The sequence below is a fragment of the Schistocerca cancellata genome, chromosome 3 (genome assembly GCF_023864275.1).
Source record: "Schistocerca cancellata isolate TAMUIC-IGC-003103 chromosome 3, iqSchCanc2.1, whole genome shotgun sequence".
Taxonomy (NCBI): Eukaryota; Metazoa; Arthropoda; class Insecta; order Orthoptera; family Acrididae; genus Schistocerca; species Schistocerca cancellata.
This window is the reverse complement of record NC_064628.1, coordinates 80,398,248-80,425,821: the sequence shown is the minus strand read 5'-3', so window position 1 is coordinate 80,425,821 and position 27,574 is coordinate 80,398,248. Positions and strand designations below refer to the sequence as shown.

The 27,574-nt window shown below is 42.4% G+C and overlaps 1 protein-coding gene across 1 annotated transcript in view; it reads left to right on the top strand.

The window, feature by feature from the left end:
* LOC126176127 (protein white-like) overlaps positions 1–27,574 on the top strand; it is a 297,207-nt gene that overhangs the window by 183,142 nt on the left and 86,491 nt on the right. Inside the window, exons 8-10 of the mRNA XM_049923264.1 lie at positions 989–1,120; positions 4,386–4,614; positions 17,372–17,477. Coding sequence (XP_049779221.1) covers positions 989–1,120; positions 4,386–4,614; positions 17,372–17,477 — 467 coding nt within the window. The remainder of the gene's footprint in view (positions 1–988; positions 1,121–4,385; positions 4,615–17,371; positions 17,478–27,574) is intronic.

The window sequence follows — 27,574 nt, the reverse complement described above, 5'->3', positions numbered from 1 at the left end:
CTGCCCTTTCACAACCGCACATTCTTGTGACCATCCCTGCCAGCAGTCACGTACAGTGGCCACATTGCTGCCAAGCCTTTCTGCAGTAGCGCAGGAGGAACATCCAGCTTGCCGTAGCCACATTACACGACGTCGTTCAAACTTGGTAAGATGCTGATAATGGTGTCTTTGTCGTCTTAAAGGCATACTTGGCTAACATCAGCTCCCACACCCAGTCTCAAAGGCAACGACCGCTACAGCGTGTATTTGAAGCAAATCTGGTCTGCATCCTCATAGTGGCGATACTAGCGCCGTTCTAAAGCGACTGGAGCGAAATTTTAATACACGTCGTCTTTCGGATGTAGAATGTTGTTTTAACATACACTTTTGGGTTGTGGAACTTACACCACTTTCATTCAAGACAAGGTATTATTTGCTGATTACAGGTCCCAGTTGCTACTGCTGCTAATACTACATGACTAATTGAAGGCCGGTCGGAGTGGCCGAGCGGTTCTAGGCGCTACAGTCTGGATCCGCGCGACTGCTACGGTCGCAGGTTCGAATCCTGCCTCGGGCTTGGATGTGTGTCATGTTCTTAGGTTGGTTAGGTTTAAGTAGTTCTAAGTTCTAGGGGACTGATGACCTCAGAAGTTAAGTCCCATAGTATTGAGAGCCATTTGAACCATTTTTCACTAATTGAAGTAATCTTCCTTTATTCCAGCTTACTATTATGTTTTTGAGCAGTATTTAACCTATTTATTTCCTGTACACTGAGAAACATCCAGTTGGGAATCTTCTCCCAGTAAACCAGCGATGACAAAATTCAGCCTAAGTATCTGCATTGATTACAGGAAATATGCACTCTTAAAGAAATCATCTTCTTCTGACAATAAGCAGGAGATCTAACTAAGAAAGTGTTAGACATAATACTTGAGTTTCAGTATTATTTTCTCACCTGCATCTATACACTTAATCATACAATCTAAGAAATGTGTACTTTTTCTTTCAGATGCTCTCTCTTATGATTGGAACAGTATTTTTTGGACAGAAGACGGATCAGTCGGGAGTAATGAATATGAATGGCGCTATCATCTTATTTATGACAAACATGACGTTCCAGAATGTCTTCGCTGTAATAACGGTAAGCACAATAAGACAATTTTCGCAACTTGTGTAAAAAAGGTTGTTTGCTTATCGAATATCTGAAAGGGTATAGCTAAGAATGGTGGCATGCCAGTAACGGCATTTTACCTGAGGGTCGTTCTAGTGGACCAAGGCTGGATTTCTTGTGGTCACGTTCACACATTTGGTATAAAATAATGTTGATAAAAGAAAAGAAAATTAATGCGTCTGTACTGCTTGCAACCTACTTACCGCTACGTTTTGCTGATTCTTAACTGTAAGTTTTATTTGTGGCGATAGGACATGCATATGGGATGGTTAACAGAGCGAACACGCTTCACACTAATCCTGATTATGTTGCCAAAAACGAAAACGTGTCTTTGCTTCACCAGTATGAAGGTCGTCAGTCTTCAGTTTAAGTGGAAAGGTTGCTGTGAAAGGATAACAGCTCACACCATCTACTTCGTTTATTGACTTTGTAAGAAAAATTATACTTCATAAGAATAGTCAGATCCAACCATGCTCATAGTAGTAGTTAACTTCAGTTGTACTTTCTCGCTGAAGTTTTCCATTGCTGTATTACTTTTTTCAAATTGAACTTCAATCTATAAAAGTTCGCTATATTATTAATTACTGATTAGGTAATAAAAAAGCCCACCAATAGATGGTACTGGATGATGACGATTTTGATTTGTCCATTTTTTTCGAGTGTAATTACTCGCACCTTCCGCAAATAGATTATTCATTCACTGTTGCGCTACCAGTCAATGTCAGACTTCAACACTCATTTTTCATGGAGGACTTCGAGGAATAGGCTCTGGAATCTGCTAGCTTGAAGCCTACAGTGTTCTGGAGGTATGCTGATAACACGTTTGTAGTGTAGACCCGTGGAGAAGGTAAATTAAAATAATTTTTAAATCATCTGTATTCCATCCATAGACAAATCCAGTTCACGATGTAAATCGAAAAAGATGGGTGCGTCCCTCTTTCGAATGTTTTGATACGACACAAAGGCGGACTCGACTTGACCAGTAGTGCTTGGACACTGTTGGACGAAACACTGAGATAGTGACTACTGTGTAGTCACCTCTGAATGTCCTAGAGGACTAGCGATGAGTAAGGGGTATGAGCGGAGTTGTACAACTACCGTAGGCTACCGTCGACTATCGTGAGTAACCGTAAATTACGGTAGTTTGTCTAGTAGCTTTGGTCAGTTAAGATCGCAACCGCTTTACTGGTATGTTATGTGTGTTGCATGTCTATCGGGCGTTACCTCATTTCGATTGCTTTCTTTGTGTATGTGGCCAGTGTCTTATTAGATTCGCTAAGAAACTGGAAGCGCTGAACCGTTAAGAAATTGAGTGAGAAAATATAAAGGGTCGTGTAACCTACAGAATATTTTTGTTCTATATAATTATCCTTCTGTCTGTTACTTAAAGCAAATAGTTTTTACAACAAAATTAAAGTTGTCGGTATTCAATTCATGTTTTAGTCGAAAGCTGGTCCTTTTTAACGAGAAACAGAGGGATGTTGTAATGAAACTATAAAAGCAATACAGATTTATCATACAAGTGGTTGCTGAGTATTTCGATACAGAAAACTACAGTTGCTGAGAATGGATAAAATACTGAACGCCAGAAAACTCAATGCACAGAATTTACTCCATGAAGTAATTTTCATTACTTATAAAATGCAATTTAAATTTTGTAAAGATATAGAATACACAATGGACTAACACTGAACGATGTGCGGTTCCAATTACGTGAGAAACAAAGAGTAATGGTCGGCTACCAGTTTCTCTCTCACACATTCATTTGTGCTTCTTTCTCTGCCAATGTTGCCAATACTATCTGTAATCCTGCCATTTGCTAGGTATGTTATCTTTGTATTGCACCGATACGACCGAACAATAGTTTTGGAGGAACACAACTCTAGATAAGACTGATTACCTTGTACCACTATCGATAGTAATACCCAGCACGTATTATTGAAAAGGATAGGGAGGTTGAGGGGTTAAGGATATGTAAATAGGGTCTTCAGATTAAATGTTTACGTGGAGTAAAACATTACTTCTCCTTTCTTTTCAGGTCCCCTTTTTCCAGATGTGTGGAAGAAAGGGATTGATTAGTCGTTTCAGACTACAGTACAGATGAAAGGGAAATGTAATATGGGACATTCACGCAAACTCCGATCAGTAACTATTGCACCTATCTCGTTCCCTCCCTCGAATGGATACCTGGGACGAGAATGAATTTTGTTGTTGAATTTCCCAACGTCCAGTGAAACGGTTTAGGAAATCGAGATTAAGGCATATGACTCCGAAGAATATGTTTTATTTAAAAAGGTAATAAGCAACGATAAGAAATAATATCTTCACAGATTAGGAAGAAAGGAACTCAGTTGTGTCTAGCGATTAGAATAGATCGTCGCCAAAACATGCTGAAGGTCAAAAGAATGTGAGTTGTTGCCACACATATCAGGCATATAAAGTAGAACTGCATAAGCAAAGGCAACATATTATAAGGAAAAGTGATGGTTACACCACCCGACTTCAATTTGGAGATAAGAAAGACGTTTATTAAGAGATATCTCTGGAGTTTGGCCTCGTGTTTCTCGGAAACGTGGACTGTTACTGCATTTGACAATAAACGTTCGGAACCATTTGGAGTGTGTTGCTACACGAGTATGGAAAATACCTCCTGAGCATAAAAGCTCACAAATAAGGAAATTGTTAGAAAAATAGAAGAAAAAAGCTGTCTTTTACTGACAGTACGCAAAATGATAGGGCAAGTAGTTGGCCACCACTACCAACACAGTCCGCCCCGATAGCTGAATGGTCGCCCGGGTTCGATTCCCAGCTAGGTCGGGGATTTTCTCCGCTCAGGGACTGGGTGTTGTGTTGTCTTCATCATTTCATCCCCATACGGAGCGCAGGTGGCCCAATGTGGAGTCGAATGTAATAAGACCTGCACCAAGGCGGCCGGACCTGCCCCGTAAGGGTCCTCCCGGCCAATGACGCCAAACGCTCATTTCCATTTCACTACCGACACAGTAGTTCGATAGATAATGTAATGGGAGGAACGATTCGGAAAGACCTAGAATGCGCCACTCCAGACAGATCAGAAACGATGTTGGAGCAGTCTCGTATGGGAAAGCGAAGGGAGTAGGAGGGAAGAAATAGCACTGCTGCCGACCAGTCTTCATACTGAGACTCGAGAAGAACCTTAACAATTGCTTAATTTAGTCCGCAAGAAGTGGCCAACGACGCTGAACGCCTGCGGCAGGTGTTCTCCGACGAGCTGGCGGTGTTCCTGCGAGAGCACCTGAACGGCATGTACCGCGTCGACGTGTACTTCCTCAGCAAGACTCTGGCCGAGCTGCCCGTCTTCGCCGCCATCCCGTGCCTCTTCACGACCGTCTTCTACTACATGGTCGGCCTCAACCCGGAACCCAGCCGCTTCGTCATCGCCATGGTCATCGCCGCCCTCGTCACCGGGGTCACCACTTCGTTTGGTGAGTGTCCACGCTGACTATAATGTGCCAGTCAATTATTTAAGACTTCTATCCATCCTTTCAACAACTCTGTTATGGAAATTGTGTGGAACGACTCCTTGCTTTTTTTCCTTGTTTTGTTTTTTGCCGACCACCAGTTTTTAAATAAAAATTCGAACATGAAATTGAAGGAGTTGTCCAGAAAGAATGATCTTAGGTTGGATTTAAAATTTGCGTTGCCACCTGTTAATGTTATTGCATAATTTATGAACAATATTTGTCGGTACTGACAGCTTCTGTAATGGGTAATAAAGGTGATATTTTCCTCTCGCAGCGTAGAGGCAACATAGTGTCCATAATCGATTGCTTATTACGGTCACTGATTGCGTACAAACAGTTACTGTTATATATGAAGATAGTAACTGTTCTCGCAAGAACAGATACCATTCATAACCGTGCAGCTTCTCTAGAATAAATGATAACTAATTAAAACCCTCAGCTGCCGACAGGTGTTGTTGGTAGACCTCGATGGGGACAGTTGAAAATGCGTGCCCCGACGGGGACTCGAACCCGGGATCTTCTGCTAACATGGCAGGCGCTGTATCCATCATTTTTTTTTCTTTTTTTTCCCATCTGAGCCACCGAGGACACAGATGAATAACGCGACTGCAGGGACTTACCCCTTGCACGCTTCCCGTGAGACCCACATTCCCAACCGTCCACAATCTACATACGTAATCTAATAGATATGTACCATGTAGGCAGGAGATCCCGGGTTCGAGTCCCGGCCGGGACACACATTTTCAACTGACCCCATCGAGGTATATCAGCAACACCTGTCAGCAGCTGAGGGTTCCAATTAATTATTATTTATTCTAGAGAAGCTGCACGCTCATCAATGGTATCTGTTCTTTCGAGAACAGTTACTATCTTCATATATGGTTAAAGGCTACCCGGCCATTGACCTTCGTCTGTGCGAATGCGCACAGGTTGCCCGAACTCTTACGGAAATCGTAACCTTAGTGGGCGCGAGTAGTGAGTGGATGGGCAAATATCTAATAGGTACTTTACGTATGTAGATTACGGACAGCTGGGAATGTGGGTCTCACCGGAAACGTGCAAGGGATAAGTCCCTGCAGTCGCGCTATTCATCTGTGTCCTCGGTAGCTCACGTGGATTTGCCGGCGTGGTAGCTCAGCGTGTTCGGTCAGAGTTACCTGCCTTCTGTAATAAAAGAACTGAGTTAACCGATCAACGTCTTAGGACGTTCGCTCCGAGCAGGCGCTACAAACTAAAGCGAACAATATGAGATTATATATACACTCCTGGAAATTGAAATAAGAACACCGTGAATTCATTGTCCCAGGAAGGGGAAACTTTATTGACACATTCCTGGGGTCAGATACATCACATGATCACACTGACAGAACCACAGGCACATAGACACAGGCAACAGAGCATGCACAATGTCGGCACTAGTACAGTGTATATCCACCTTTCGCAGCAATGCAGGCTGCTATTCTCCCATGGAGACGATCGTAGAGATGCTGGATGTAGTCCTGTGGAACGGCTTGCCATGCCATTTCCACCTGGCGCCTCAGTTGGACCAGCGTTCGTGCTGGACGTGCAGACCGCGTGAGAGGACGCTTCATCCAGTCCCAAACATGCTCAATGGGGGACAGATCCGGAGATCTTGCTGGCCAGGGTAGTTGACTTACACCTTCTAGAGCACGTTGGGTGGCACGGGATACATGCGGACGTGCATTGTCCTGTTGGAGCAGCAAGTTCCCTTGCCGGTCTAGGAATGGTAGAACGATGGGTTCGATGACGGTTTGGATGTACCGTGCACTATTCAGTGTCCCCTCGACGATCACCAGTGGTGTACGGCCAGTGTAGGAGATCGCTCCCCACACCATGATGCCGGGTGTTGGCCCTGTGTGCCTCGGTCGTATGCAGTCCTGATTGTGGCGCTCACCTGCACGGCGCCAAACACGCATACGACCATCATTGGCACCAAGGCAGAAGCGACTCTCATCGCTGAAGACGACACGTCTCCATTCGTCCCTCCATTCACGCCTGTCGCGACACCACTGGAGGCGGGCTGCACGATGTTGGGGCGTGAGCGGAAGACGGCCTAACGGTGTGCGGGACCGTAGCCCAGCTTCATGGAGACGGTTGCGAATGGTCCTCGCCGATACCCCAGGAGCAACAGTGTCCCTAATTTGTTGGGAAGTGGCGGTGCGGTCCCCTACGGCACTGCGTAGGATCCTACGGTCTTGGCGTGCATCCGTGCGTCGCTGCGGTCCGGTCCCAGGTCGACGGGCACGTGCACCTTCCGCCAACCACTGGCGACAACATCGATGTACTGTGGAGACCTCACGCCCCACGTCTTGAGCAATTCGGCGGTACGTCCACCCGGCCTCCCGCATGCCCACTATACGCCCTCGCTCAAAGTCCGTCAACTGCACATACGGTTCACGTCCACGCTGTCGCGGCATGCTACCAGTGTTAAAGACTGCGATGGAGCTCCGTATGCCACGGCAAACTGGCTGACACTGACGGCGGCGGTGCACAAATGCTGCGCAGCTAGCGCCATTCGACGGCCAACACCGCGGTTCCTGGTGTGTCCGCTGTGCCGTGCGTGTGATCATTGCTTGTACAGCCCTCTCGCAGTGTCCGGAGCAAGTATGGTGGGTCTGACACACCGGTGTCAATGTGTTCTTTTTTCCATTTCCAGGAGTGTATATATATAAAAAAGATCGATAGAGCGTCTGCCATGTTAGCAGGAGATCCAGGGTTCGAGTCCCAGTAGGGGCACACATTTTAAACTGTCCTCATCGAGGACTGTCGGCAGCTGAGAGTTTCAGTTATTGTTATGTAATTAGTGGAATGGTGACTGAACTAGTGTACCAATATTATTTGAACTCTTTAGCATCAACTACTCTCATACAAATCAACAATTCTATAACTTCTAGTCACGATGTACATTTTTCATGAGATTTTGGCGTCCATACCATGGGCCGAGACATCACAGGCGTTATTAACAGATCATTATGATTTCATTTGGTATAGCTGTTTTGAAGAAACGGCTGTGGACATTAACATAACAGATATTGGAATTACGGTGAACGTAGTGTAGATCTTTTGCATGAGGCGATGCGTTACTGAGTTAGTGTTTCTGAGTTTTAGTTAACTTCTTCTACGCACTTAATACTGCAAGTACCAATGTGTTATGTTACGTTAATTTACTTTTAATAGCATACGTCATCTTTTAGAAATATTGTGTCGCATTACGTCCAACACAGCTTCAATTCATTGCATAAAGAACAACTAGAGACCGTGACAGTTCCACCAGGCTATCGGAATAAAATATCAGAACTTTACTGGTTACAAGGGTCTTATTGCAGATTTTTTATTTTCTTATTTATTTTTCGACTAGTCACTCTTCTGACTGGTTTGATGCGGCCTGCCACGAATTCTTCTCGTGTGTCAACCTCTTCATCGCAGGGTAGCATTTGCAACAACTTACGTCCTTCGTTTTTTTCTGGATGTGTTCCAATCTCTGTCTTCCTCCGATGTTTTACTCTGTACATCTCCCTCTAGTACGATGAAAGTTATTCCCTGATATCCTCCCATCCTGTTCCTTCCTCTTCTCTGTGTTTTCCACATACTTCTTTCCTATTCTGCGCAGAACCTGATAATTGATTACCTTATCAATCTACGTAATTTTCAACATTCATCTGTAGCACTGTATCTGAAATGCTTAGATTCCGATTTTCTCATAGTCCATGTTTCACTACTTGTGTGCTCCAAACGTACATTCTCAGAAATTTCTTCCACAAATTAAAGCCTATATTTGATACTAGCAGACCTCTCTTAGATAAGAATGCCCATTTTGCCAATGCAAATCTCCTTTTCATGTCCTCCTTGCTCAGTCCGTTATTGGTTGTTTTGATTTCGAGGTAGTAGAATTCCTTGACTTCAACTACATCGTCATCACCAATCCTGATGTTAAGTTTCTCGCTGTCCTCATTTCTGCTACTTATCATTAATATCGTCTACCTTCGAATTTATTCTCGGTCCATATTCTGTACTGATTAGACTGTTCATTTCATTCAGCACATTATGTAATTCTCCTTCAGTTTTACTGACCATAGCAATGTTAACAACGAATCGTATCATTCATATCCGTTCACAATATTTTTAATTCTCCTGATTTTTCTTTCAGTTCCGCCATTCCTTCTTCGATGTACAGGTTGAACGGTAGTGGGGAAGACTACATCCCTGTTTTATGCCCTTTCCAATCTGAACTCGCTGTTCTTGTTTTTCTAACCCATTTTATTCCCCTTCGGTTCTTGTACATGTATTACCCAACTCTCCCTATAAATTACTCCTATTTTCCTCAGAATTTCGAACATAACGCAACATTTGACATTGTCGAACACTTTGTCTAGGCCGTAGAATCCTATGTTATTTTTATATGTTGCACTTTCATATGCGCACACAACAGTGTGTTGGTCGTTTTTCCTATGCGTCGAACAGTCTTTCCACAAAGATTTTACAAAATTTACGACCTAATGTTTTCTGTAGAGTCGTAATTACAACACTAAGTGGACCCTGCCTATCAGTGTAGACTACCCGTTTCTGCCCCGCATCCACACTTCTACACATGACTTCCTAAGCAGGGGAAAATAAGCATTAATGGCTTGCTCTTACCACATGTACTTGGTGGTACTACCCAAACCAAAAATATTAGATTTGTAATAGCTGTAAGTGTCAGTCTGCAAATCACATATATACTGATGTAATGTTACTAAATACACCGTACACAGTCACCAATAGAAATATCTGCATTTATACCCGTTATATCCTGTATTTGAAAACTTTTCAGTAGCGTTCAGTTCCATCGATTGAATCTCAAGGATTTTATTCCTCTACTTATATGGCTAACAAAGTCAAATCGAACGGACAGGTGCTGTACATTCCGCTTATGAACCACGATGCACTCGCAACTCATTCTTCCGGTTTGGTGCTCTGCAGTAACACTACAGAGCCAAGCGAGATATTCATACGAAAGTTTCTAGCTTTTTTAACAATAAAGAGCCGCCCAGATTGCAATACATGATTTATTTTTAATTCCAGTGATGGGTCTCTACTGTCATCATCAAACCGTAGGCAGCAGATGAGGTGAGGAGCCAGTTCACGGAGCTGCTATACGTCGCCTACTGTTGGTTTTCACACAGTACTGTAGCTTTAATGTGAAAAACATTGTTTATATTCTGTGAAACTGAGGAGTGGGAAAATCAGCGAGACTGTTATACTGGGCAGAACCCTTATACTCGAAGAGACCGATAGTCCTAGTAGTCTGGTCCCTTGAATCCCACAAACCAACCTTATACTCATTTCTACATTCAGTGAAAGCAGGAAGCCTAGAAAACTGTTTGCATTAGTAAAGGAGGGAGTAATGACGATATGGAACATGTTTGCATTACCAGTTTACCTCTAATACAGGTCTACTCCCTTGAGTAATTATATTGAAAATGTTTTACCACATTTATGAAATTTGTTATCTATTACTTGACAGTGGGGTGTAACTTCCTCGCTTCTGCCATTCTTTTAATAGAATGTATAATTCACCACAAACCAAATGGTTGGTAATTTCATCGCACACTAATATGTTTTAACAACCCGTTGCAGGAAACAGGAACTTTTTTGATTGATCAATTGAAATACTACTTCTACTATCCACAGTTTTCCACAGTTACCTTCTTTGTAGCTATGTTCATATTTCCAACTTCTGTGATTGACCTTTTTAGAATTGTCCATTCCTTTCCAACTGCACTGCCTACTGAGCTATTCCTTATCGCACTGTCTAGAGCCTCAAGAGTCTAGAGCCTCAGAGAATTTCAAGAGTACTTCTTCACGCCTTAGTACGTCCATACCACACTTCTTTGTGCATTGATTCATCCTGAGTATTCTCTTAAACTTGAGTATACTTTTTCATCACCACTGTGTGGCGATTTAAGTCTATATGTGGCCGAGCGGTTGTAGGCGCTACAGTCTGGAGCCGCGCGACCGCTACGGTCGCAGGTTCGAATCCTGCCTCGGGCATGGATGTGTGTGATGTCCTTAGGTTAGTTAGGTTTAAGTAGTTCTAAGTTCTAGGGGACTGATGACCACAGAAGTTAAGTCCCATAGTGCTCAGAGCCATTTGAACCATTTAAGTCTATATGTACTCCTGGTTAAGCGTTACAATTCCGATATATAATTTAGGAATCTCTGCCTAAGTATGATGTACTCCAACAGAAATATTTCCTTATCTCCGGGTCTTTTTCCATGTATACTTCCTCCTCTTGTGATTTTTGAACAGAGTATTCGTTATTACTACCTTAATTTATAGCGGAACTCAATTAGTGTTACTCTTCTCTGACTCCTAATAGAAAGCCCATATTCTCCTGTAACCGTTTCTTCTAATTCTTCCCCTACAACTGCATTGTTGTCTCCCATGACAATTAGATTTTCGTCTCCTTTTTCTTACTGAATTACGTGTTCAATCTTCAGATACCGTCTCTGTCTTTTCATATTCGGCTTGCGACGCCGGCATGGGTACCTCGGATATTCATGTCGGTGATGGTTTTCTGTCGATTCTGATGAGAACAACCCTGTCACTCAACTGTTGACAGTAATTCACTCTCTGCCCTCCAGTCCTATTCATAACAACTCTTACTCCATTTCACTTCACTCACCCGCATTATATCCACACTGAGCATCTTCATTTACCTTTTCAGATTTTCTAGATTCCCTACCACGCTAAAACTTCTGAGATTCCACGGCCCTACTCGTAAAACATTAACCTTTCTTTGGTCACTCTATATTATTTTCATGGTCGCCTCCACCATGGCGGTGCCCTCCTGGATATCCGAATCGGGGAGCGGTCTAGAATCTTTCGCCAATGTAGAGATCGTCATGCCAATTTTTCTATTATAGGTCACATTATGTGTGTTCAATGCAGTGGGTTACATTGGGGGCAGTTTCCCCACCCTAAAGGAAAGATAGTTTCCTGCAACTCTGTCCGTTGTTCGGCCCTCTTTGACAATGCATTTGTCTGAATGAGGGTGACGCTTTACGCCGAAAGTCTTCGGCTGTATATACTGATGATTATTATTCAAAATTTAAGTGGTGGTGAAGTTCAACCCCGGGACCGAATACGTTTTGAGTACTAATCAAAGACGCTATCCCTAGACCTCTCTAGCCGTCCATAACTGCGAGAATGTTGCCGATGGAGGATTTTGTGCACGATCTGATCTCTCGATTATGTCCCATAAATGTTCGATTTGGTTCATTTCGGGGTATCTGGGCGGCCAGATCATTCTCTCGAATTGGCGTGAATCTTATTCAAACCAATCGCGAATAGTCGTGGCCCGGTGACATAAAAATGGTTCAAATGTCTCAGAGCACTATGCGACTTTACTTCTGAGGTCATCAGTCGCCTAGAACTTAGAACTAATTAAACCTAACTAACCTTAAGGACATCACACACATCCATGCCCGAGGCAGGATTCGAACCTGCGATCGTAGGGGTCGCTCGGTTCCAGACCGTAGCGCCTAGAACCGCACGGCCACTCCGGCCGGCGGCCCGGTGACACAGAGCACTGTCATCCATAAAAATTCCATCGTTGTTTGCGGACATGAAGTCCATGACTGGCTGCAAAGGTCCGCAATTAGCCGAATCTAATTTGGCCGAATTGTGATAGCTGAGTTCTGCGGTTATTTCACTTGAGATGCTTTTGTGTTAGCACTGACAACTCTATGCTATCGCTGCTGCTCTAGGCCGTTAAGTGAAGGCTCTGATCCACTGCGCTGTCCATGGTGAGTGGTAATGACCATAATTTGGGGTCCTCTGCAGACGCTTGACACTTCGGATCTCTTAATATTAAATTCCTTTACGTTTTCCGAAATGGAATGACGCTTGCGTTTATTTAGAACTACCACTCCGCGTTCAAAGTCTCTTAATTCCCGGATTGCTGCCGTAATCACGTCGGAAACCTTTTGACATAAATCAACTGCTTACAAGTGACATCTCCTGCACAGCACTGCCCTTTTACACCTTTTATACGTGATACTATCACCCTATGTGTGTGTGTGTGTGTGTGCATATCGCTGACTCATGACTTTTGTCATATCAGTGTATAAACCTCTTTGGAGATTCTTTAAAATGCTATAAAGAACATACACAGTTCCGCTTAAAAACCCATTTTCGTTTTCGTAATTCAATGATTGTAAAAGTTATTTTACTAGCCCACGCCATAAAATTGGCGACATTTTCCGCTACAATTCAGAGTAAACCGCAGATCGATGTATTTGCTCGTTCTGGATATATGTGGGGTGATCTGTGTTAGTTTCCTGCCCCCAGTGTGGTGTCGGAACTGCTGTTACTGTGGACTACAGTACTTCTGTGTATTTCATGTTCCATATTACTCGGCTCCACAATAAAACCTTGTCTGGTCAGAGGAATGGAAGACAAGATTTTTGTTTTAATTATTCATATATTCCTGCCATGGGCTCTTCGAGATCCGATCACAGAGCTCTTTGCGCTCACCTAGTTGAAATTGGGGAGAAGAATGTTCCACTCGAATACGCTTCAGGATAAAAATAAATAAATCAAGCCATAAAAAATGACGCACCACGAAGGAATCATCCGAATGGAGTGCCAATCGGTAAATGTGACGTGCACGTACAAACAACTGAAAACAATTTCAGAAAAAATAAATGATATATTCAAGAGAAAGTGCTTCACAAATTAAGCATGAAATTCACGCGTTGGTCTACTTCCGGGCGTAATGCAAGTAATTATGCGGATTGGCACTGATGAACAGACTTGTTGGACGTCCTCCTGAAGGATGTCGTGGAAATTATGTCCGACTGACGCAGTAGATCTTCAAAATCCTGAGATGGTTGGAGGGCCCATTCCATAGTGCTACAGAAGTTCCCAATTGGGAGAAGATCTGGCGATCTTGCTAACCAAGTTAGGATTTGGCAAGCAGAAATACAAGCACATATGACATCCAAAGAAATGGCATGTAAGACCACTCCTGGCTGTCAGGCCGTATGGAGGGCAACAGTCACGTTGGTATCCTACCACTGTCTGGGGCGTCTCCAGAGACGCCGCCGGCCTGGAATCCCATAGATCGGAGTGGAATATTTTTCAGTGATTGGTCCCGCTTCGAACTGAGTCCCGATGACCAGCGCAAATTTCTCTAGAGACGCCCCAGACAACAGGGGGATACCAATCTAATTGTCATCCACCATATGGCCTGAAAGCCAAGAGTTATGGACTGGGATGCCATTTCTTTTCAAGGCAGGATCCCTTTGGTTGTCATCTACGGTAACCTTAAAGTACGAGTACAGAGGTACGTGACGATATTCTATGCCCCAGTTTGCTTACCTAGGCAAGCCATCCTGGGCTCGCTCCAACACTTGTCTCTGTGCTTGGAAAATCTTACCTGTGCCAGTAAGGTCACCGGATCTCTTCCCAATTTATAAGTTTTGGAGCATTATAAACAGAGCCCACCTAGAGCTCAGGATTTTGACGACCTAACGTTCCAGCTGGACAGAACTTCTCACGATATCCCCCCAGAGGACATCCAACAACTCTGTTACTCAATGCAAAGCCGAATAATTGTTAACATAAGGGTCAGAGGTGGACCAACGCATTACTGACTTGCCCAGTTTGTGAAGCTCTTTCTCTTGGATAAGTCATCCAATTGTTCTGAAATTGTAATCATTTTTTTGTCCGTACATGTGCATCACATACTCAGATTTACATCCAAATGCGATAGTTCCTTAGTGGCGTGACTTTTTTTTCTTTTAAAAAAAATTGAGTGTATGTTAACAGAATAAAGTCATACATTGTCGGCAGTTAGTTTTATAGTTAATTTGTTATGTGTTAACACATCATTTGAACTGTATTATTATCGAAATGATGTAGAACGATGCAATTCACAGAATCTGTATAATTAATTAGTTTTGATATTAATTAACATATTATTTTTCAGTCCTACTTACAATATGTATCTGTACTTGAAACTATGATTTTTGGGGTACGAGTTTCTAATCAAAAATTTTTCTGTGGGATATGAGATATCCAGTAGATACGTTTTTAGGTTAGTTGTTGTAATTGCTTTCCTACGTGTTAGATCTTTTGTGTTATTGGGCAAATCATCAGATTTTTTGTTGAATCATATTCAGGTCATTTCTGAGCTACTGACAGCTTTAGTATTGGATAATAAAGGTAATTTCTTCCTTCTAGCGTACTGGCTATTAACATTACTATTGGTGGACACCATAAATCATTCTTGCTGCTTGCTTTTGTGCAAATCAGTATCCTCTGTCTATTTAATGAATTATCCTAGGAAATTGTTCCGTAATATGTTTTGAGTGGAAATATTCAAAATATATAAGGAGACTGATTCATCTGTTCCAGCACCAACAATCTTATTAAGACCAAAATTAGTTGAACATAATTGTTTAAGAAGGTTAGTAATATGTTCCTTACGTTTTCAGGTTTTCATCAATACGTACGTCCCAAAATTTTAATTGTCTCCTTTTCATGTGCTACATCAGTTGGAGGTATGTCTTTATTTGTTGTACAGAACGGAGTGCAGTGTGTTTTCTCAAAAGAAATAGGAAGTCTATTTATAGAACACCTTCCAACAAATCTTTGAAAATTATCATTAACATGTCGTTTTGCTACTTTCACTCTAATGGGATTTGTTATAACACTAGTGTCGACTGTAAAAAGTACCAAATCTTTTTTGGTGAGTGGTAAGTGGAAGCTCATTCACACATACACACTGTTTCCGAACTCGACAGTAAAACTTCAGGAATCAGTTCCTCATATGACAAGAAGAAGAACAAAGGCTGCGTCAACATGGGTCCCGAATTGTATCATTATAGTGTTATTCGACCTTCAGTTCCTACAAACTGCACTGTAGGTTTGTAGCGTCAGCTATTACGACCTGCTTACCGGTACGTGCCAGAGGAAATGTTCAAAGTGACCTCCTCCTGCCTGAATAGAGGCCCCCATCCATGGCGTCACTGAATTCCGCTCACGATCAGAACGCCTGATGCAGTGGTACTGCCTGAAAGATTGTCACAACGCCTACATGGGGAGTAGATCCATCCACAACAGCAGTAGGATACGCGAGAGACATAACGTGTGCCAACAACTGGAAAGTCCTGGAGATTTAAGAGAGGCGAACGGGGTAGCCAAGTAATCAGTCCACCACAACCATCCCACACACTCGGGAAAATGTGCATTGGTGTGCCACTGGTCAGGCAGACTGAAATATGCGGGAACTTCATCGTGCATGAATTGCAGTTGTCGACGGGATGCAAATGACATGCAGTAGCAAGAAGTATATCTAGTTCTGCCCAGTACGTCACCCTGGAAGGACGTAGCGCTACAATGAAGAATCGCCAACAACTGCTGCACAGTTGTCAATGGAGAACCTCTGTTGGTGAGACGACTGGACAGTTGCATGGCGCATCGTGTCCGCTCACAAGTGCTGGATATATAAATTCTGCATTCCGTCTCTTATTACTGTCGTTTCCTCCGTGAATAAAACAGCAGCTGTCAAGTTGGTCATCGTAACACATTGCTGCAGGAACCACTGGCAGGACGTTACTCATGGAGAATAATCCGCAGTACACAAGATCTGCAGCGGATGGTATGGATGCAGCATGTTTTCACGAAAACATCTCCAGATCGTCATGAGCGCCACATTTCTTTGCAAGTGTAACCACCTTGTGCTGATTCCAGGACTTCCGTCCACAGCTTTGAGAAGACGTTTCTCATTCTCTGGTATTGTGCGTTTTGGCCGACCATCACTACCTGATCGACGTGTGAAGCTCGTATATTCACAGAAAAATGCCTGCAAATGTCTTTTAATCTGGTAATCTGCAGAATTGGTAGCGTTCCTGGCGCAAGTGACGTACTTCCAATGCATTGCCATCCGCCATGCCGTACTTGAAAAATACTTTCGCGAACTCTTGGTTAGTGTATATTTCTAGTCTGAAAACCAGGAAGACAGGCAATAACAAATCACTCTGTACACACCTTTGCTAATGACTACGGTACGTTTAACGTTTCCAGTTTATATGTGTGACTTCAGAGCAGACTGCAGACTACAATCACTAACCACAGATACACCGAAATCTGCGTATTGAACTGGGGATCACTGTACTTCATCTGCGCGTGCTGAAGGATATTCAGCGCCATATCACATTGGTTCCCAATTTGTTTACTTCAACAACGCTGTAGCTTGTGTTGTACACATATCTCTGGCAAACAGTAGTTGTCAGTATGGGCTGTGTAACAGTGACATATTCGAAAATGTCGGTAGTTAGCATTCCCAGACCCATGCTGACATAGCACTTTTTTTCTTATCGTTATATGCGGTATCCATACCTTAAGTTTTGCCATTGAGTTTTCAAACACCCTATATAAGGAACAGGAGTGGACCCAAACTTGAACCTTGAGGAACCCGCTTTGTGAGTTTTCTTTTTTCCCCCTCTGCTAACATTTTTTGAATTATTCAGGACAACTTTTTGCATTCGACATGGTTTTGCGCCTATTCAAGATAGAGAATGGGGGTGTGGGAGCCCAGTTGGCAAAAATACAGTGAGAAATATTTGTCGCCAGCGAACAGCAGGTACGTGCTGTGAGGCGTTGCCCACACTGTGCTGTTCTACAGCATGCATCCTCGTTGTTCCGCAGGCTACCTGCTGTCCTGCCTGAGCCCCAGCACTGCAGTCGCGATGTCCATGGGCGCGCCGGCCATCTTTCCGTTCCTGCTGTACGGCGGCTTCTTCATAAACGTCGGGTAAGTTGTCGCACTGCCACAGGCTGCCCATAACAATCTCCACCAGCCGCGTCCAGCCGTTGTCTGCTGCTGGATTCAGGCCAAATGGCGAGGTACAGCGGCTGCGAGACAGTGTTTACGATCGAGACGTCTCCGAGTGGTTTCCGGCGATGTCCGTTTTTGGTTAAACTTCTCTTGTCTACCCCTGATAATTAGTTTGTATGAATGGTTTCACAGAAATACAGCGACAATTTGTAAAGTTTCTTGCTTGCCATGTTCTGGTGAAGCGGAAGATAACGGTTACGATCGTTATGCAAACTTCGAATTAGCATCAAACTAGGAAATATTTTCTTAAATTGCTGAGTAAAAACGAAATTTAGTGGCTCTTTTGCCATTTAAAGAAGCTTTAGACGTCTAACATTAGGGAAGTTCACAGTAAACTACAACCTGGACCATATACATTATGGTCTCTAACAAATACTGCACCACTTTAAAATTACATGTTCTCCACGACCGACGCTGAAAGGAAATATATTCAGTATTACAAAGAAATAAACTAGTGACACAGTCGGTCACTAGTTTGCATTGTGAGAATTTATTAAACTAGGTATAAAATAAGTAACAGGCTCAACATCTAACAGAATGAGGATTATACACACATGGACAAAGGGGCAATTGTTTATGAAAGATAATTACATAAAATATTATTGAGGACGTAGAGAAAAGAAATATACACTAACAAAAAAATACTTAATGTAGAGTAATGAAATTCCGGTGATCTGTTTGTCTAGGTAACATATTTAAGTGATTAACGTTGCAAGTTAACATTTTAATGTAAGCGCGAGATAGGCCTTTGCAAATGTAAAATGATGGTACATAAATAACCCATGTAACTGCCAGAATGTTGAATGCAGCACTGCAAACTTGTATGAATTGTGTTGTACGGGTACCGGATGTTACTATGAGGAATGGAGTTCCGTGACTGTTTCAATTGGTCGGTCAATACAACGACGGTTAACCTGGTGATCGAGCCGGCCAGGACGGAATCTTGAACCTCTGTATAGCATGTTGGGATACAACAGCGGTATATGGGCTAGCGTTACGCTGTTCGAGAAAGCCCCCTGTAATACTAACCAAGAAAGGCAGCACAACAGGACGAATCACCAGACTGATATCCAAATTTGCAGTCAGGGTCCGTGGGGTAACTATGATACTGCTGCTGCCGTCATATGATAAAGCACCCCAGGCGATAGCTACAGGTGTAGGACCAGTGTATATCTCTTAAAAATTAATGTAACTATTTATTTAGAGGAAACACTCTCCTAGAAAATTTGTTTGTCCTTTGATTTATCGTGATCTGTTACTGATTTTTAGTGAAGTTAGTTTCTACGTTTAGCTTTCAAAAAATACAAAAGAGATATAATAAGCAAAATAATGAATTTCGTAGGTTGCCAATTACGTTTAAAACTGGTTTTAACGAGCGACAGGCTCCCTACAAGTTACTGTAAATGCAATAGCGTAGTATTACTCAGCTCCAGTTCACTGAGCTGAAATTATTACTATCACAGAAAATAGACAAGTTTTAATAAAATTATTTCACTGGATTCCTTCAATTAAATGTGGTGTAGGTTCTTGAAATAACACACGGAGATCACTTTATACTAATATATTCTTACTAGGACACAGTTTACACCATTAAATATTTGCATTTACGTTATGATAAAACAAATGCTAGCGCAGGACAATAGCTTGCGTACCTTATTCCAGCTAACACCAGAACGAGCAGAACAAAACAGACTCGACAGAAGAATGAGCATTGCATTGTGTTTTATACTCTTACAAAGATAATAATACTTCTTTTAATTACATACACATTATAATCTCATACAATAAAAATAATGTCTTTTCAGCATCTATCGATCTATATTGTATATTTTTACAGTTAGTGTTATTACCTTTCTCAGAGAAATCGATGTTTGCAGTTCATTTTGAGTCAGATACAGTCATTTTTATTTAAGTTTCACCTCCATGCCCGCATCTCGTGGTCGTGCGGTAGCGTTCTCGCTTCGCATACCCGGGTTCCCGGGTTCGATTCCCGGCGGGGTCAGGGGTTTTCTCTGCCTCGTGATGGCTGGGTGTTGTGTGCTGTCCTTAGGTTAGTTAGGTTTAAGTAGTTCTAAGTTCTAGGGGACTGATGACCATAGATGTTAAGTCCCATAGTGCTCAGAGCCATTTGAACCATTTTTTTCACCTCCATAATGGTGAATATTGCAAAAGGGACACTGCACGGCCCCTGGGCTACAAGGAACACACTACTCAATATTTCGTCCTTGTAGACCACGAGTGTCACTTTTCTTTCGTTTGTTGGTCACTTTCAGTTCACTTTACCGTGTATTAGGTCATGGGTTATGGGTACACATTCATTTTGAGTCATTTTACATTACATGGTTGGGCACAGTTGCAATATAACAAGCTCTTCCATTTGGACGAGGGCCGCAGGGAAACCCCAGAAAAACCTCGGCAGAGCTGATATATTTAACCCTTTGCGTTACTTACATAAGTTGGTTCTACATGTTTTGGTATTACAAGTATTTACATCAAATATAAAATTATCTGAGAAAGAAACAAGCATATACTTTTTATATGAAAATGTTAATCATTTTTTTATTGTGTTGGTAATATCATGGTTTTTTTTATTTTTATCGGCAAATTTCTCGTCGTGTGGTGTGGATGACGCTGTATGTCGCTACCGCGATGCCTCGTGCCCGTTGCCATGGAGAGTCGGCTGGAAACTGTAGTCTTCTTTCTTGTCCGGAGACGGTGGCTATACAAAAATCCCGTGTCATATCCGGATGGTAGAGCATTTGTGCATTCACTAAGTCTCCTTTGATCTCTTCATAAGCTTGCTGACACTCTGCGGACCAGTTCCATGTGACATTTTTTCGCAATAAGGTGAGCAAGGCTTCATTGTTGAGCAGCTGATTCAGCACAAAACGTCGGAAAAAGGAGACTAGTCCGATAAATGATTTTAACTGTTTTTTGTTTGTGGGCTGTGGGAATTCCTTGATCGCTTGTATCTTCTTGGTATCAGGCATTATTCCGGAAGGTGATATGATGTGTCCAAGGATTTTAAGCTGATCCCTCGCAAATTTAGATTTTTCAAGATTTGCAGTTATTCCTGCTTCTGGTAGCTTATTTAACACTCTTTCCAGGATTTCTATATGTTCTTCCCATGTGTCTGTAGCCACTAGAAGGTCATCCACGTAAAGAGTAACTTTCTCTAATAAGTCTGCGCCTAGTGCTTGGTCCAACGCCGCAATGAATACGCCTGCGCTTACGTTGAGTCCAAAAGGTAACACTTTGAATTAATAACTCCTTCCGTTGAAAATGAAGGCGGTGAATTTTCTACATTCCTTGGTTAGCGGGATTTGTCAGTAACTACTTGGCATATCTACCGAGGTGAGATATTTGACCCCATAGAATTTCTGTATTTGTTCTTCTAAATTCACCGGTTTCGTCTTAAGGGGCACTATAATTTTATTAATGTTCCTGGCGTCTAGGACAAGTCTGATTTTTCCATCTGGCTTGGCTACAACTACCAGCGGACTGCTGTACGGCGAAAGGGATGGTTCTGTTATACCCCATTGCAGCATTTTTTGTATTTCTTTGTTAGCTGCTTCCCTTTTCGTCCACGGTACTGAATATGATGCTTAGCAGAATATCGCATGGGGAAACACATCTATATTATACATATACCCTTTGATGATTCCAGGTTTTTCAGAGAAAACATCACTGTAGTTATTCAATAACTGTGCGAGCTGCTTTCGTTGGGATTCAGTTAGATAACATAAGATTCTTGTGCTTTGTTGTTAAGGGTTTCGTTCCAGCGAAGCGTTTCGTTGTGAGCTACGTCCGAATAATATTCTCCCTGGCCCCTTAAATTGATGCTTAATTGAAATATGGGCATCTCTCCGCTTTTTACTCGTACGCTCGGGTAATCTTTATGGGGTGTACTTACTGTTCGTATTAAATCCAGTACAATCTGTTTATTTTCATTCAGTAGGGAGATCTTCCCGCTGGAGATATCAATTTTTGCTTTCTTCTCGCTCACGAAACCTGCCCCCACGATTACTCTCAATCCTTTGACTACGAGAAAGATACATTTACGTTATCTTCCCCTAGGCATAAATCTACCAGCACCAGCACCTGATGCTGGACGTTTTGTGCTTGTGCTCTAACGGCACAGCAATTTTGTACAGGAAATGTCGGTAAGTTGCGGTTTTGGCTCAAGGTTTTGAATGGATCATAGCTCATAACATTAGTAGTGGCACTTGTATCTATGTATATTCCTACTGGCAATTCATTAATTCTAGCTTTTATGATGGTTTGTACTTCAGTTATTTCTTTTTTGTTACATTGGTTTGATTCAACAAGTAAGTCATGTTGGGTACTGTTTCCATCTTGGTACCTCAGTAATAATATATTATCTTGTGTATTGTTTCTAGATGTGCCCCCTGTTTTTACGCCGACCATCAATTGGGAGCTTATTGTTGCCGTTGTTCGTTTGACGGTCTTGCACTATGGTGGTTTCCGTCAGTGGGTATTTCTACTATCCTTACGCTGCTATTCGAGTCTGTCCATGTTTGTGTTATTGCATAAGCATTCTGCATAGAATTCCTATTGTCACACTGGTACCGGTTACCGTTAGGAGGCGGTGGTGGTGGCAGAGAAGTCTGCATCCACTGCACCGGGTAAGTGCGGTTGTTGGCACTACTGCTTTGTTGCGGCCATTGACCTTCATTTCGACGTTTGTTATTGCAATTATTATTACTGTTACTGTAGCCGGGATGTCCTCTATCTTCCCACCTACGTTTTCGATTGTAAGATGGTTGACCGTTTCCGTTCTTCCTGTTTTGCTCTGCGGATTGATCTTCCTTTCCATTTCTGTGTCTTCCAAAATTGGAATTGTTGTTGCCATTTTTAAACTTGCGTGGTGAACCATTACTGTTCTCCCGGTCTTTATTTACCCTATTTTCTTCCTGGGAGAGATCGATTTCGCCCAGCACAGACAAGTACCGTTCCAGGTCATTTTCGGGTACATTCATTAATTTGTCTCGTATATAACAGGGCAATCGTAATTTTAAGATTCTGATCACATCACGGGCTGATATAGCTCATCCCAATATCTAGTTTTGTTGACATATTTTTCAAAATATTTACGGAGTGTACCCTGTTTGTGATTGTACATTTGCGGGCTGTATACTTCAGTCCTCAGGCGTTCTTGAATAGCCTTAGACCAGTATCTGTCCAGAAAAGATTTTTCGAATTGTGCCAGGCTTTGGCAATTTTCTATGACTTCATTTGCCCATAAGGCATCGTCGCCTTGTATGTGTGCGATTATGAAGTGAATTTTTTAGCGTTCATTCCAGGCACTCGTTAATACATTTCGGAATCCTTTTATGAAGATTTCCGGATGCACTGATTTCTTTACCGCGTTAAATACTTCAAACCGTGTTCAGCAACTACATAAGTCACTGCTTGCTGCCACAGCGGTACTGGCAATTTGTATATCGCTTTCTTTTTCCACCTGCGAGTGGTAGCGTGTCTACTGTGGGTTGTTTACATGTAGCTGCTCCGTTAGTTACTTTTTGCAGAGCAGACAGTATTTTGCTTTCTACACGTCCTGTGATCTGGGTTTCTTTTTCAGTGAGCCAGTCATGGAACTCTTTTTCTGCTTTCTGGGCTTGATCATTTAAATGCGTTTCTATGGTTTCTTTTTGTGTCATTTCTAAATTGTCCATTCGGTTCTCAAGCTGTTCTACTTCGTCCCGGATGACTGTGTGTGCCGTCTGAAGCGTTTGCGCATCTTGTGCTATATTGCTTACAATGTTCGGCAGTTCAGCATGGGCTTTCTTTATTTCTGTCATTTGTGAATGTATCTTTTCGAACGTTGTACCCATACTTTCTATTAAGACCTTTCCTCTTTCTTCGTTTTGTTCCCTTATCTGATTGACTAGCTGTTCGTTCCTTTCCTCTAATTTCCGTAAAAATTCAGCAAATGGATCCGGTATTGGTGAGCATACCGGTTTGGTAGTTGTTCTAATCATTGGAAAATTATCACTAACCCTGCTAGTAGCACCTATCGGTTTTACTGTTTTCGTCTGCAGGCTACTTCCTGGCATATCACCGAAAACTACATTGTTTACATTTTCTCCCCCTCGATAACTATTAATATTTAGTAAGTGAGAGTCACTATCCATATCGCTCATTAACTGCACATTATTTGTAATATTGGACACATTATCTGGCTGCAAATCTAAATGGTTCAAATGGCTCTGAGCACTATGGGACTTAACATCTGTGGTCATCAGTCCCCTAGAACTTAGAACTACTTAAACCTAACTAACCTAAGGACATCACACACATCCATGCCCGAGGCAGGATTCGAACCTGCGACCGTAGCAGTCGCGCGGTTCCGGACTGAGCGCCTAGAACCGCTAGACCACCGCGGCCGGCATGCAAATCTAACACACGTCCAATCTTTCCCATAATGACGGTAACTTTCACTGGGCTAACTACAAAGATTGTTCCAAACTACAAATGCGGACTACGTTCACAAGTCAAATTGCTTATTGAAACTTCCTGGCAGATTAAAACTGTGTGCCGGACCGAGACTCGAAATCGGGACCTTTGCCTTTCTCGGGCAAGTGCTTTACGAACTGAGCTCATGACTCACGCCGTGTCCTCACAGCTTTACTTCTGCTAGTACCTCGTCTCCTACCTTCCAAACTTAACAGAAGCTCTCCTGCGAACCTTGCAGAACTAGCACTCCTGAAAGAAAGGATATTGCGGAGACATGGCTTACCCACAGCCTAGGTGATGTTTCCAGAATGAGATTTTCACTCTGCAGCGGAGTGTGCGCTGATATGAAACTTCCTGGCAGATTAAAACTGTGTGCCGGACCGAGACTCGAACTCGGGACCTTTGCCTTTCGCGGGCAAGTGCTCTACCAACTGAGCTACCCAAGCACGACTCACGCCCCGTCCTCACAGCTTTACTTCTGCCAGTACCTTGTCTCCTACCTTCCAAACTTTACAGAAGCTCTCCTGCGAACCTTGCAGAACTAGCACTCCTGAAAGAAAGGATATTGCGGAGACATGGCTTAGCCACAGCCTAGGTGATGTTTCCAGAATGAGATTTTCACGCTGCAGCGGAGTGTGCGCTGATATGAAACTTCCTTGCAGATTAAAACTGTGTGCCGGACCGAGACTCGAAATCGGGACCTTTGCCTTTCGCGGGCAAGTGCTCTACCAACTGAGCTACCCAAGCACGACTCACGCCCCGTCCTCACAGCTTTACTTCTGCCAGTACCTCGTCTCCTACCTTCCAAACTTACTGAAGCTCCCATGCGAACCTTGCAGAACTGGCACTCTCGGTCCGGCACACAGTTTTAATCTGCCAGGAAGTTTCATATCAGCGCACTTTCCGCTGCAGAGTGAAAATCTTATTCTGGAAATTGCTTACTGTTTCCATAATCACAAAATATTAATATCTACACCACTGTACACCATGTACCATCTATGATACTATACGTTGATGATACGGGCCTATGTAGCACGCTTTTATGCATTGTGGTCCTTACCTTGATTTCTTTTTTCTATTCTTTTCTTTTTGCTATCTCGTCCTCTCAGGGTCTATATATTTCTTCTCCGCATTCCTGGTTCAAGTTTATACATGAATTGGAATTTGGTAGACATTAGAATTCATACAATACATGTTAACAATTACATACATACAAACCCTAAAAAAAATATTTTATCACTTCGGGCTCCACGTAACAGGGTGCTATTTATTATATCTCTTAAAAAATTAACTTAGCTATTTATTCAGAGGAAACATTCTCCTAGTAAATTTGTTTGTCCATTGATTTATCGTGATCTGTTACTGATTTTTAGTGAAGTTAGTTTTTACGTTTAGCTTTTAAATAAATACAAAAGAGATATAATAAGCAAAATAATGAATTTCGTAGGTTGCCAACTACATATTATATCTGGTTTTATCGAGCGCCAGGCTCCCTACAAGTTACTGTAAATGCAATAGCGTAGTATTACTCATCTCCAGTTCACTGAGCTGAAATTATTATTGTCACAGAAAATGTGGTTTTTGTTGTTGTTTTCAGTCCTGAGACTGGTTTGATGCAGCTCTCCATGCTACTCTATCCTGTGCAAGCTTCTTCATCTCCCAGTACTTACTGCAACCTACATCCTTTTCAATCCGCTTAATGTATTCATCTCTTGGTCTCCCTCTACGATTTTTACCCTCCACGCTGCCCTCGCTAAATTTGTGATCCCTTGGTGCCTCAGAACGTGCCCTACCAACCGGTCCCTTCTTCTTGTCAAGTTGTGCCACAAACTCCTCTTCTCCCCAATTCTATTCAATACCTCCTCATTTGTTACGTGATCTACCCATCTAATCTTCAGCATTCTTCTGTAGCACCACATTTCGAAAGATTCTATTCTCTTCTTGTCCAAACTATTTATCGTCCATGTTTCACTTCCATACATGGCTACACTCCATACAAATATTTTCAGAAACTACTTCCTGACACTTAAATCTATACTCGATGTTAACAAATTTCTCTTCTTCAGAAACGCTTTCCTGGCCTTTGCCAGTATACATTTTATAGCCTCTCTTCTTCGACCATCATCAGTTATTTTGCTCCCCCAATAGCAAAACTCATTTACTACTTTAAGAGTCTCATTTCATAATTCCCTCAGTATCACCCGAGTTAACTCGACTACATTCCATTATCCTCGTTTTGCTTTTGTTGATGTTCATCCTCCTTTCAAGACACTGTCCATTGCGTTCAACTACTCTCCCAAGTCCTTTGCTGTCTCTGACAGAACTACAATGTCATCGGCGAACCTCAATGTTTTTATTTCTTCTCCATGGACTTAAATACCTACTCGGAATTTTTCTTTTGTTTCCTTACTGCTTGCTCAATATAGAGATTGAATAACATCGGGGACAGGCTACAACCCTGTCTCACTCCCTTCCCAAACGCTGCTTCCCTTTCATGCCCCTCGACTCTTATAACTGCCATCTGGTTTCTGTACAAATTGTAAATAACCTTTCCCACCCTGTATTTTACCCCTGACACCTTCAGAATTTGAAAGAGGGTATTCCAGTCAACACTGTCAAAAGCTTTCTCTAAGTCTAAACTTGCTAGAAACGTAGGTTTGCCTTCCTTATTCTATTTTCTAAGATAAGTCGTAGGGTCAGTATTGCCTCATGTGTTCCAACATTTCTGCTGAATCCAAACTGATCTTCCCCGAGGTCGGCTTCTACTAGTTTTTCCATTCGTGTGTAAAGAATTCGCGTTAGTATTTTGCAACTGTGACTTATTAAACTGATAGTTCGGTAATTTTCACATCTGTCAACACCTGCTTTCTTTGGGATTGGAATTATTATATTCTTCTTGAAGTCTGAGGGTATTTCGCCGGTCTCATACATCTTGCTCACCAGATGGTTGAGTTTTGTCAGGACTGGCTCTCCCAAGGCCGTCAATAGTTTTAATGGAATGTTGTCTACTCCCGGGGCCTTGTTTCGACTCAGGTCTTTCAGTGCTGTGTCAAACTCTTCACGCAGTATCGTATCTCCCATTCCATCTTCATCTACATCCTCTTCCATTTCCATAATATTGCCCTCAAGTACATTGCCCTTGTATAGACCCTCCATATACTCCTCCCACCTATTTTTAAATGTACCGCGTAGTGGCGGCTAATTGTTAACAGTCAGAGATCACTGTTACTCACTCCGCAAAAGCTGGAAACATGCTAAATAATTTTCATTAAATATTCTTTTCATAAGGTAAATGTGGCTTAGGTTCTTGAAATAACACACGGAGATCACTTTATACTAATGTATTCTTACTAGGACACAATTTACACCATTAAATATTTGCATTTACGTTACGATAAAACAAATGCTAGGGCAGGACAATAGCTTGCGTACCTTATTCCAGCTAAAACCAGAACGAGCAGAACAAAACAGACTAGACAGAAGACTGAGCATTGCATTGTGTTTTATACTCTTAAAAAGATAATAATACTTCTTTT